This window comes from Salarias fasciatus, unplaced genomic scaffold, assembly GCF_902148845.1.
Source record: "Salarias fasciatus unplaced genomic scaffold, fSalaFa1.1, whole genome shotgun sequence".
Taxonomy (NCBI): Eukaryota; Metazoa; Chordata; class Actinopteri; order Blenniiformes; family Blenniidae; genus Salarias; species Salarias fasciatus.
The window spans coordinates 20,326-32,311 of NW_021941345.1; the positions used below are offsets into that span (position 1 = coordinate 20,326).

General features: G+C 45.4%; 1 protein-coding gene and 2 long non-coding RNA genes across 3 annotated transcripts; all 3 read right to left on the bottom strand.

Moving 5' to 3' along the window:
• Window positions 1-14: 14 nt before the first annotated feature.
• On the bottom strand, window positions 15-8,219 carry LOC115384856 (mucin-5AC-like). The gene is made up of 24 exons (XM_030087045.1): window positions 8,186-8,219; window positions 7,800-7,967; window positions 7,594-7,710; window positions 7,102-7,323; window positions 6,785-6,886; window positions 6,397-6,564; window positions 6,191-6,307; window positions 5,699-5,920; window positions 5,382-5,483; window positions 4,994-5,161; window positions 4,788-4,904; window positions 4,296-4,517; window positions 3,979-4,080; window positions 3,591-3,758; window positions 3,385-3,501; window positions 2,901-3,122; window positions 2,584-2,685; window positions 2,196-2,363; window positions 1,990-2,106; window positions 1,498-1,719; window positions 1,181-1,282; window positions 793-960; window positions 587-703; window positions 15-316 (listed from the first exon to the last, which is right to left on the bottom strand). The coding sequence occupies exons 1-24, from the start codon at window positions 8,208-8,210 to the stop codon at window positions 15-17; spliced, it is 3,657 nt and encodes a 1,218-aa protein (XP_029942905.1). The 5' UTR covers window positions 8,211-8,219.
• Window positions 8,220-8,235: 16 nt separating this feature from the next.
• Window positions 8,236-9,212, bottom strand: LOC115384857 (uncharacterized). The gene is made up of 4 exons (XR_003930960.1): window positions 9,193-9,212; window positions 8,987-9,103; window positions 8,502-8,723; window positions 8,236-8,287 (listed from the first exon to the last, which is right to left on the bottom strand). It is a non-coding gene; the product is annotated as an uncharacterized LOC115384857 (long non-coding RNA).
• Window positions 9,213-10,690: 1,478 nt separating this feature from the next.
• LOC115384864 (uncharacterized) lies at window positions 10,691-11,901 on the bottom strand. The gene is made up of 4 exons (XR_003930966.1): window positions 11,787-11,901; window positions 11,295-11,516; window positions 10,978-11,079; window positions 10,691-10,759 (listed from the first exon to the last, which is right to left on the bottom strand). It is a non-coding gene; the product is annotated as an uncharacterized LOC115384864 (long non-coding RNA).
• Window positions 11,902-11,986: the final 85 nt, after the last annotated feature.

Here is an 11,986-nt window from a genome sequence, read left to right on the forward strand (position 1 = left end):
GACATGCTATTCATTTATTTCAAGGACCACTTGAAAAGTCTGCAAAACCTCATCAAGACAAGTTGATGCTTGTCTATGTTACTTGTTGTCTTACTTGTTGCTGCAGGAATCATCGGAGTAAAAGTTGTGGGGGCGCCAGTAGTCGTAGTTGTAGTCAGCAGGACATCATTACACAGATTTCCTTCACAGCATAGGGGTCCTCTGCTGAAATCGCCAACCTCTGGCCTCAGTGGCAGCATCCCCGAGCTCTGAGCAGCACTACACACATTTTCAGATGAGCAGCCGCTAAGTGGAGACGTGCCAGAGTCTGTTGTCACTGGAGATGGAAATTAAAGTCTTTAAAGTACAAATTCAAAGTCACACCCTACTGATTCAGTTATTGGTAATCTTGAAAATCCCAGCCATCTCCCGTGTCATCAGTTAGACCCAAGCACTTTGCCCGAGGCCCCATCCGGCCCACTGAAATCATGTCTGAATGCCTCAGATTGAAACATTCTCATCACCAAAGTCTTTCTCAGCTTGACAGAAATTCTCACATTACTGATGAGGACAGCTATTCAACAGAGGACACGTGAAAACATCTCACCATTTCCCTGGATGCATCTGTCCTGGTTTCCTCGACACTGGACGATAACATTGCAGTCCGTGGTATCAGGAAGACAGAAGTTACACAGTCGGCCGTTTGGATCTGGAAGAGTTGGTGCTGAAACAGAAGATCATGTTGAAATAGCTGAAACACAGACTGACGTCCTTCTGCTCTGATCATTGTGTGGCCTGTCTCGCTCTTCTCACCAGCTTGAGTGGCCGAGTTGCAGTTTTCTGTGTCGCAGCAGTTAGCAGATATAACTGTAGTTGTTGGACCCAAACTGGTTGAAAGGGTTTGAAGGCCTGTAGATGGACACAGGGAGGAGTTTGCACAGCCCTTGAAGATTCGATCAGTCTCGGCTCCATTGGAAGACTCTGCAGAGGGAAATCAGACTTTGATTGATGGGTTTGTTCTGGAATTAAGAGGATGACATCCAAGAAAGCTGAAAGATAACTCTAACTCTAACCCATTCCTACGTTGTACACAGAAGGGGTGACATGGAAGATGATTTAGGGTTATCTCGAGTCAAAACCCTTGCGTCCCTTATGGAGTGAATGGATGACATAGAAGAAAATTTCCAGGTAAAAAGCTCACCGAGGATGGCTGCTGACACACACATTGTTTCAGAGGAACATGGCAATACGTCTTCAACGGAACATGATGAGTCTATGCAGGTCGTACACTGAAGTGGAACAGCTGCATTGGAAAGAGAAGAACAACGAAAATGTACTCGAGACAAATATAGCCAGAGAAATGATAAGAGTCATGGAAATTGAAAGCTACAGCACCATGGATATGAGTGTCTATCAGTGAAGTGGACATGCTATTCATTTATTTCAAGGACCACTTGAAAAGTCTGCAAAACCTCATCAAGACAAGTTGATGCTTGTCTATGTTACTTGTTGTCTTACTTGTTGCTGCAGGAATCATCGGAGTAGAAGTTGTGGGGGCGCCAGTAGTCGTAGTTGTAGTCAGCAGGACATCATTACACAGATTTCCTTCACAGCATAGGGGTCCTCTGCTGAAATCGCCAACCTCTGGCCTCAGTGGCAGCATCCCCGAGCTCTGAGCAGCACTACACACATTTTCAGATGAGCAGCCGCTAAGTGGAGACGTGCCAGAGTCTGTTGTCACTGGAGATGGAAAATAAAGTCTTTAAAGTACAAATTCAAAGTCACACCCTACTGATTCAGTTATTGGTAATCTTGAAAATCCCAGCCATCTCCCGTGTCATCAGTTAGACCCAAGGACTTTGCCCGAGGCCCCATCCGGCCCACTGAAATCATGTCTGAATGCCTCAGATTGAAACATTCTCATCACCAAAGTCTTTCTCAGCTTGACAGAAATTCTCACATTACTGATGAGGACAGCTATTCAACAGAGGACACGTGAAAACATCTCACCATTTCCCTGGATGCATCTGTCCTGGTTTCCTCGACACTGGACGATAACATTGCAGTCCGTGGTATCAGGAAGACAGAAGTTACACAGTCGGCCGTTTGGATCTGGAAGAGTTGGTGCTGAAACAGAAGATCATGTTGAAATAGCTGAAACACAGACTGACGTCCTTCTGCTCTGATCATTGTGTGGCCTGTCTCGCTCTTCTCACCAGCTTGAGTGGCCGAGTTGCAGTTTTCTGTGTCGCAGCAGTTAGCAGATATAACTGTAGTTGTTGGACCCAAACTGGTTGAAAGGGTTTGAAGGCCTGTAGATGGACACAGGGAGGAGTTTGCACAGCCCTTGAAGATTCGATCAGTCTCGGCTCCATTGGAAGACTCTGCAGAGGGAAATCAGACTTTGATTGATGGGTTTGTTCTGGAATTAAGAGGATGACATCCAAGAAAGCTGAAAGATAACTCTAACTCTAACACATTCCTACGTTGTACACAGAAGGGGTGACATGGAAGATGATTTAGGGTTAACTCGAGTCAAAACCCTTGCGTCCCTTATGGAGTGAATGGATGACATAGAAGAAAATTTCCAGGTAAAAAGCTCACCGAGGATGGCTGCTGACACACACATTGTTTCAGAGGAACATGGCAATACGTCTTCAACGGAACATGATGAGTCTATGCAGGTCGTACACTGAAGTGGAACAGCTGCATTGGAAAGAGAAGAACAACGAAAATGTACTCGAGACAAATATAGCCAGAGAAATGATAAGAGTCATGGAAATTGAAAGCTACAGCACCATGGATATGAGTTTCTATCAGTGAAGTGGACATGCTATTCATTTATTTCAAGGACCACTTGAAAAGTCTGCAAAACCTCATCAAGACAAGTTGATGCTTGTCTATGTTACTTGTTGTCTTACTTGTTGCTGCAGGAATCATCGGAGTAGAAGTTGTGGGGGCGCCAGTAGTCGTAGTTGTAGTCAGCAGGACATCATTACACAGATTTCCTTCACAGCATAGGGGTCCTCTGCTGAAATCGCCAACCTCTGGCCTCAGTGGCAGCATCCCCGAGCTCTGAGCAGCACTACACACATTTTCAGATGAGCAGCCGCTAAGTGGAGACGTGCCAGAGTCTGTTGTCACTGGAGATGGAAAATAAAGTCTTTAAAGTACAAATTCAAAGTCACACCCTACTGATTCAGTTATCTTGAAAATCCCAGCCATCTCCCGTGTCATCAGTTAGACCCAAGGACTTTGCCCGAGGCCCCATCCGGCCCACTGAAATCATGTCTGAATGCCTCAGATTGAAACATTCTCATCACCAAGTCTTTCTCAGCTTGACAGAAATTCTCACATTACTGATGAGGACAGCTATTCAACAGAGGACACGTGAAAACATCTCACCATTTCCCTGGATGCATCTGTCCTGGTTTCCTCGACACTGGACGATAACATTGCAGTCCGTGGTATCAGGAAGACAGAAGTTACACAGTCGGCCGTTTGGATCTGGAAGAGTTGGTGCTGAAACAGAAGATCATGTTGAAATAGCTGAAACACAGACTGACGTCCTTCTGCTCTGATCATTGTGTGGCCTGTCTCGCTCTTCTCACCAGCTTGAGTGGCCGAGTTGCAGTTTTCTGTGTCGCAGCAGTTAGCAGATATAACTGTAGTTGTTGGACCCAAACTGGTTGAAAGGGTTTGAAGGCCTGTAGATGGACACAGGGAGGAGTTTGCACAGCCCTTGAAGATTCGATCAGTCTCGGCTCCATTGGAAGACTCTGCAGAGGGAAATCAGACTTTGATTGATGGGTTTGTTCTGGAATTAAGAGGAAGACATCCAAGAAAGCTGAAAGATAACTCTAACTCTAACCCATTCCTACGTTGTACACAGAAGGGGTGACATGGAAGATGATTTAGGGTTAACTCGAGTCAAAACCCTTGAGTTCATTATGGAGTGAATGGATGACATAGAAGAAAATTTCCGGGAAAAAAGCTCACCGAGGATGGCTGCTGACACACACATTGTTTCAGAGGAACATGGCAATACGTCTTCAACGGAACATGATGAGTCTATGCAGGTCGTACACTGAAGTGGAACAGCTGCATTGGAAAGAGAAGAACAACGAAAATGTACTCGAGACAAATATAGCCAGAGAAATGATAAGAGTCATGGAAATTGAAAGCTACAGCACCATGGATATGAGTGTCTATCAGTGAAGTGGACATGCTATTCATTTATTTCAAGGACCACTTGAAAAGTCTGCAAAACCTCATCAAGACAAGTTGATGCTTGTCTATGTTACTTGTTGTCTTACTTGTTGCTGCAGGAATCATCGGAGTAGAAGTTGTGGGGGCGCCAGTAGTCGTAGTTGTAGTCAGCAGGACATCATTACACAGATTTCCTTCACAGCATAGGGGTCCTCTGCTGAAATCGCCAACCTCTGGCCTCAGTGGCAGCATCCCCGAGCTCTGAGCAGCACTACACACATTTTCAGATGAGCAGCCGCTAAGTGGAGACGTGCCAGAGTCTGTTGTCACTGGAGATGGAAATTAAAGTCTTTAAAGTACAAATTCAAAGTCACACCCTACTGATTCAGTTATTGGTAATCTTGAAAATCCCAGCCATCTCCCGTGTCATCAGTTAGACCCAAGCACTTTGCCCGAGGCCCCATCCGGCCCACTGAAATCATGTCTGAATGCCTCAGATTGAAACATTCTCATCACCAAAGTCTTTCTCAGCTTGACAGAAATTCTCACATTACTGATGAGGACAGCTATTCAACAGAGGACACGTGAAAACATCTCACCATTTCCCTGGATGCATCTGTCCTGGTTTCCTCGACACTGGACGATAACATTGCAGTCCGTGGTATCAGGAAGACAGAAGTTACACAGTCGGCCGTTTGGATCTGGAAGAGTTGGTGCTGAAACAGAAGATCATGTTGAAATAGCTGAAACACAGACTGACGTCCTTCTGCTCTGATCATTGTGTGGCCTGTCTCGCTCTTCTCACCAGCTTGAGTGGCCGAGTTGCAGTTTTCTGTGTCGCAGCAGTTAGCAGATATAACTGTAGTTGTTGGACCCAAACTGGTTGAAAGGGTTTGAAGGCCTGTAGATGGACACAGGGAGGAGTTTGCACAGCCCTTGAAGATTCGATCAGTCTCGGCTCCATTGGAAGACTCTGCAGAGGGAAATCAGACTTTGATTGATGGGTTTGTTCTGGAATTAAGAGGAAGACATCCAAGAAAGCTGAAAGATAACTCTAACTCTAACCCATTCCTACGTTGTACACAGAAGGGGTGACATGGAAGATGATTTAGGGTTATCTCGAGTCAAAACCCTTGCGTCCCTTATGGAGTGAATGGATGACATAGAAGAAAATTTCCGGGAAAAAAGCTCACCGAGGATGGCTGCTGACACACACATTGTTTCAGAGGAACATGGCAATACGTCTTCAACGGAACATGATGAGTCTATGCAGGTCGTACACTGAAGTGGAACAGCTGCATTGGAAAGAGAAGAACAACGAAAATGTACTCGAGACAAATATAGCCAGAGAAATGATAAGAGTCATGGAAATTGAAAGCTACAGCACCATGGATATGAGTGTCTATCAGTGAAGTGGACATGCTATTCATTTATTTCAAGGACCACTTGAAAAGTCTGCAAAACCTCATCAAGACAAGTTGATGCTTGTCTATGTTACTTGTTGTCTTACTTGTTGCTGCAGGAATCATCGGAGTAGAAGTTGTGGGGGCGCCAGTAGTCGTAGTTGTAGTCAGCAGGACATCATTACACAGATTTCCTTCACAGCATAGGGGTCCTCTGCTGAAATCGCCAACCTCTGGCCTCAGTGGCAGCATCCCCGAGCTCTGAGCAGCACTACACACATTTTCAGATGAGCAGCCGCTAAGTGGAGACGTGCCAGAGTCTGTTGTCACTGGAGATGGAAATTAAAGTCTTTAAAGTACAAATTCAAAGTCACACCCTACTGATTCAGTTATTGGTAATCTTGAAAATCCCAGCCATCTCCCGTGTCATCAGTTAGACCCAAGGACTTTGCCCGAGGCCCCATCCGGCCCACTGAAATCATGTCTGAATGCCTCAGATTGAAACATTCTCATCACCAAAGTCTTTCTCAGCTTGACAGAAATTCTCACATTACTGATGAGGACAGCTATTCAACAGAGGACACGTGAAAACATCTCACCATTTCCCTGGATGCATCTGTCCTGGTTTCCTCGACACTGGACGATAACATTGCAGTCCGTGGTATCAGGAAGACAGAAGTTACACAGTCGGCCGTTTGGATCTGGAAGAGTTGGTGCTGAAACAGAAGATCATGTTGAAATAGCTGAAACACAGACTGACGTCCTTCTGCTCTGATCATTGTGTGGCCTGTCTCGCTCTTCTCACCAGCTTGAGTGGCCGAGTTGCAGTTTTCTGTGTCGCAGCAGTTAGCAGATATAACTGTAGTTGTTGGACCCAAACTGGTTGAAAGGGTTTGAAGGCCTGTAGATGGACACAGGGAGGAGTTTGCACAGCCCTTGAAGATTCGATCAGTCTCGGCTCCATTGGAAGACTCTGCAGAGGGAAATCAGACTTTGATTGATGGGTTTGTTCTGGAATTAAGAGGAAGACATCCAAGAAAGCTGAAAGATAACTCTAACTCTAACCCATTCCTACGTTGTACACAGAAGGGGTGACATGGAAGATGATTTAGGGTTATCTCGAGTCAAAACCCTTGCGTCCCTTATGGAGTGAATGGATGACATAGAAGAAAATTTCCAGGTAAAAAGCTCACCGAGGATGGCTGCTGACACACACATTGTTTCAGAGGAACATGGCAATACGTCTTCAACGGAACATGATGAGTCTATGCAGGTCGTACACTGAAGTGGAACAGCTGCATTGGAAAGAGAAGAACAACGAAAATGTACTCGAGACAAATATAGCCAGAGAAATGATAAGAGTCATGGAAATTGAAAGCTACAGCACCATGGATATGAGTGTCTATCAGTGAAGTGGACATGCTATTCATTTATTTCAAGGACCACTTGAAAAGTCTGCAAAACCTCATCAAGACAAGTTGATGCTTGTCTATGTTACTTGTTGTCTTACTTGTTGCTGCAGGAATCATCGGAGTAGAAGTTGTGGGGGCGCCAGTAGTCGTAGTTGTAGTCAGCAGGACATCATTACACAGATTTCCTTCACAGCATAGGGGTCCTCTGCTGAAATCGCCAACCTCTGGCCTCAGTGGCAGCATCCCCGAGCTCTGAGCAGCACTACACACATTTTCAGATGAGCAGCCGCTAAGTGGAGACGTGCCAGAGTCTGTTGTCACTGGAGATGGAAAATAAAGTCTTTAAAGTACAAATTCAAAGTCACACCCTACTGATTCAGTTATTGGTAATCTTGAAAATCCCAGCCATCTCCCGTGTCATCAGTTAGACCCAAGGACTTTGCCCGAGGCCCCATCCGGCCCACTGAAATCATGTCTGAATGCCTCAGATTGAAACATTCTCATCACCAAAGTCTTTCTCAGCTTGACAGAAATTCTCACATTACTGATGAGGACAGCTATTCAACAGAGGACACGTGAAAACATCTCACCATTTCCCTGGATGCATCTGTCCTGGTTTCCTCGACACTGGACGATAACATTGCAGTCCGTGGTATCAGGAAGACAGAAGTTACACAGTCGGCCGTTTGGATCTGGAAGAGTTGGTGCTGAAACAGAAGATCATGTTGAAATAGCTGAAACACAGACTGACGTCCTTCTGCTCTGATCATTGTGTGGCCTGTCTCGCTCTTCTCACCAGCTTGAGTGGCCGAGTTGCAGTTTTCTGTGTCGCAGCAGTTAGCAGATATAACTGTAGTTGTTGGACCCAAACTGGTTGAAAGGGTTTGAAGGCCTGTAGATGGACACAGGGAGGAGTTTGCACAGCCCTTGAAGATTCGATCAGTCTCGGCTCCATTGGAAGACTCTGCAGAGGGAAATCAGACTTTGATTGATGGGTTTGTTCTGGAATTAAGAGGATGACATCCAAGAAAGCTGAAAGATAACTCTAACTCTAACACATTCCTACGTTGTACACAGAAGGGTGACATGGAAGATGATTTAGGGTTAACTCGAGTCAAACCCTTGCGTCCCTTATGGAGTGAATGGATGACATAGAAGAAAATTTCCAGGTAAAAAGCTCACCGAGGATGGCTGCTGACACACACATTGTTTCAGAGGAACATAGCAATACGTCTTCAACGGAACATGATGAGTCTATGCAGGTCGTACACTGAAGTGGAACAGCTGCATTGGAAAGAGAAGAACAACGAAAATGTACTCGAGACAAATATAGCCAGAGAAATGATAAGAGTCATGGAAATTGAAAGCTACAGCACCATGGATATGAGTTCTATCAGTGAAGTGGACATGCTATTCATTATTTCAAGGACCACTTGAAAAGTCTGCAAAAACCTCATCAAGACAAGTTGATGCTTGTCTATGTTACTTGTTGTCTTACTTGTTGCTGCAGGAATCATCGGAGTAGAAGTTGTGGGGGCGCCAGTAGTCGTAGTTGTAGTCAGCAGGACATCATTACACAGATTTCCTTCACAGCATAGGGGTCCTCTGCTGAAATCGCCAACCTCTGGCCTCAGTGGCAGCATCCCCGAGCTCTGAGCAGCACTACACACATTTTCAGATGAGCAGCCGCTAAGTGGAGACGTGCCAGAGTCTGTTGTCACTGGAGATGGAAAATAAAGTCTTTAAAGTACAAATTCAAAGTCACACCCTACTGATTCAGTTATCTTGAAAATCCCAGCCATCTCCCGTGTCATCAGTTAGACCCAAGGACTTTGCCCGAGGCCCCATCCGGCCCACTGAAATCATGTCTGAATGCCTCAGATTGAAACATTCTCATCACCAAAGTCTTTCTCAGCTTGACAGAAATTCTCACATTACTGATGAGGACAGCTATTCAACAGAGGACACGTGAAAACATCTCACCATTTCCCTGGATGCATCTGTCCTGGTTTCCTCGACACTGGACGATAACATTGCAGTCCGTGGTATCAGGAAGACAGAAGTTACACAGTCGGCCGTTTGGATCTGGAAGAGTTGGTGCTGAAACAGAAGATCATGTTGAAATAGCTGAAACACAGACTGACGTCCTTCTGCTCTGATCATTGTGTGGCCTGTCTCGCTCTTCTCACCAGCTTGAGTGGCCGAGTTGCAGTTTTTCTGTGTCGCAGCAGTTAGCAGATATAACTGTAGTTGTTGGACCCAAACTGGTTGAAAGGGTTTGAAGGCCTGTAGATGGACACAGGGAGGAGTTTGCACAGCCCTTGAAGATTCGATCAGTCTCGGCTCCATTGGAAGACTCTGCAGAGGGAAATCAGACTTTGATTGATGGGTTGTTCTGGAATTAAGAGGATGACATCCAAGAAGCTGAAAGATAACTCTAACTCTAACCCATTCCTACGTTGTACACAGAAGGGGTGACATGGAAGATGATTTAGGGTTAACTCGAGTCAAAACCCTTGCGTCCCTTATGGAGTGAATGGATGACATAGAAGAAAATTTCCAGGTAAAAAGCTCACCGAGGATGGCTGCTGACACACACATTGTTTCAGAGGAACATGGCAATACGTCTTCAACGGAACATGATGAGTCTATGCAGGTCGTACACTGAAGTGGAACAGCTGCATTGGAAAGAGAAGAACAACGAAAATGTACTCGAGACAAATATAGCCAAGAAATGATAAGAGTCATGGAAATTGAAAGCTACAGCACCATGGATATGAGTGTCTATCAGTGAAGTGGACATGCTATTCATTTATTTCAAGGACCACTTGAAAAGTCTGCAAAAACCTCATCAAGACAAGTTGATGCTTGTCTATGTTACTTGTTGTCTTACTTGTTGCTGCAGGAATCATCGGAGTAGAAGTTGTGGGGGCCGCCAGTAGTCGTAGTTGTAGTCAGCATGACATCATTACACAGATTTCCTTCACAGCATAGGGGTCCTCTGCTGAAATCGCCAACCTCTGGCCTCATGGCAGCATCCCCGAGCTCTGAGCAGCACTACACACATTTTCAGATGAGCAGCCGCTAAGTGGAGACGTGCCAGAGTCTGTTGTCACTGGAGATGGAAAAATAAAGTCTTTAAAGTACAAATTCAAAGTCACACCCTACTGATTCAGTATTGTAATCTTGAAAATCCCAGCCAGCTCCCGTGTCATCAGTTAGACCCAAGGACTTTGCCCGAGGCCCCATCCGGCCCACTGAAATCATGTCTGAATGCCCTCAGATTGAAACATTCTCATCACCAAAGTCTTTCTCAGCTTGACAGAAATTCTCACATTACTGATGAGGACAGCTATTCAACAGAGGACACGTGAAAACATCTCACCATTCCCTGGATGCATCTGTCCTGGTTTCCTCGACACTGGACGATAACATTGCAGTCCGTGGTATCAGGAAGACAGAAGTTACACAGTCGGCCGTTTGGATCTGAAGAGTTGGTGCTGAAACAGAAGATCATGTTGAAATAGCTGAAACACAGACTGACGTCCTTCTGCTCTGATCATTGGAGTGGCCTGTCTCGCTCTTCTCACCAGCTTGAGTGGCCGAGTTGCAGTTTTCTGTGTCGCAGCAGTTAGCAGATATAACTGTAGTTGTTGACCCAAACTGGTTGAAAGGGTTGAAGGCCTGTAGATGGACACAGGGAGGAGTTTGCACAGCCCTTGAAGATTCGATCAGTCTCGGCTCCATTGGAAGACTCTGCAGAGGGAAATCAGACTTTGATTGATGGGTTTGTTCTGGAATTAAGAGGAAGACATCCAAGAAAGCTGAAAGATAACTCTAACTCTACCCATTCCTACGTTGTACACAGAAGGGGTGACATGGAAGATGATTTAGGGTTAACTCGAGTCAAAACCCTTGCGTCCTTATGGAGTGAATGGATGACATAGAAGAAAATTTCCAGGTAAAAAGCTCACCGAGGATGGCTGCTGACACACACATTGTTTCAGAGGAACATGGCAATACGTCTTCAACGGAACATGATGAGTCTATGCAGGTCGTACACTGAAGTGGAACAGCTGCATTGGAAAGAGAAGAACAACGAAAATGTACTCGAGACAAATATAGCCAGAGAAATGATAAGAGTCATGGAAATTGAAAGCTACAGCACCATGGATATGAGTTTCTATCAGTGAAGTGGACATGCTATTCATTTATTTCAAGGACCACTTGAAAAGTCTGCAAAACCTCATCAAGACAAGTTGATGCTTGTCTATGTTACTTGTTGTCTTACTTGTTGCTGCAGGAATCATCGGAGTAGAAGTTGTGGGGGCGCCAGTAGTCGTAGTTGTAGTCAGCAGGACATCATTACACAGATTTCCTTCACAGCATAGGGGTCCTCTGCTGAAATCGCCAACCTCTGGCCTCAGTGGCAGCATCCCCGAGCTCTGAGCAGCACTACACACATTTTCAGATGAGCAGCCGCTAAGTGGAGACGTGCCAGAGTCTGTTGTCACTGGAGATGGAAAATAAAGTCTTTAAAGTACAAATTCAAAGTCACACCCTACTGATTCAGTTATTGGTAATCTTGAAAATCCCAGCCATCTCCCGTGTCATCAGTTAGACCCAAGGACTTTGCCCGAGGCCCCATCCGGCCCACTGAAATCATGTCTGAATGCCTCAGATTGAAACATTCTCATCACCAAAGTCTTTCTCAGCTTGACAGAAATTCTCACATTACTGATGAGGACAGCTATTCAACAGAGGACACGTGAAAACATCTCACCATTTCCCTGGATGCATCTGTCCTGGTTTCCTCGACACTGGACGATAACATTGCAGTCCGTGGTATCAGGAAGACAGAAGTTACACAGTCGGCCGTTTGGATCTGGAAGAGTTGGTGCTGAAACAGAAGATCATGTTGAAATAGCTGAAACACAGACTGACGTCCTTCTGCTCTGATCATTGGGTGGCCTGTCTCGCTCT

What these genes read in the sequence shown, in the direction of transcription:
- LOC115384856 (XM_030087045.1), bottom strand. Translation starts at nt 8,210, where the DNA reads ATGTGTGTGTCAGCAGCCATCCTCG. An exon ending in GATGATTCCTGCAGCAACAA is followed by an intron (nt 4,081 to 4,295) that starts GTAAGACAACAA and finishes TTTCCAATGCAG; the next exon opens with CTGTTCCACTTCAGTGTACG. An exon ending in TGTGTCAGCAGCCATCCTCG is followed by an intron (nt 961 to 1,180) that starts GTGAGCTTTTTA and finishes TTCCCTCTGCAG; the next exon opens with AGTCTTCCAATGGAGCCGAG.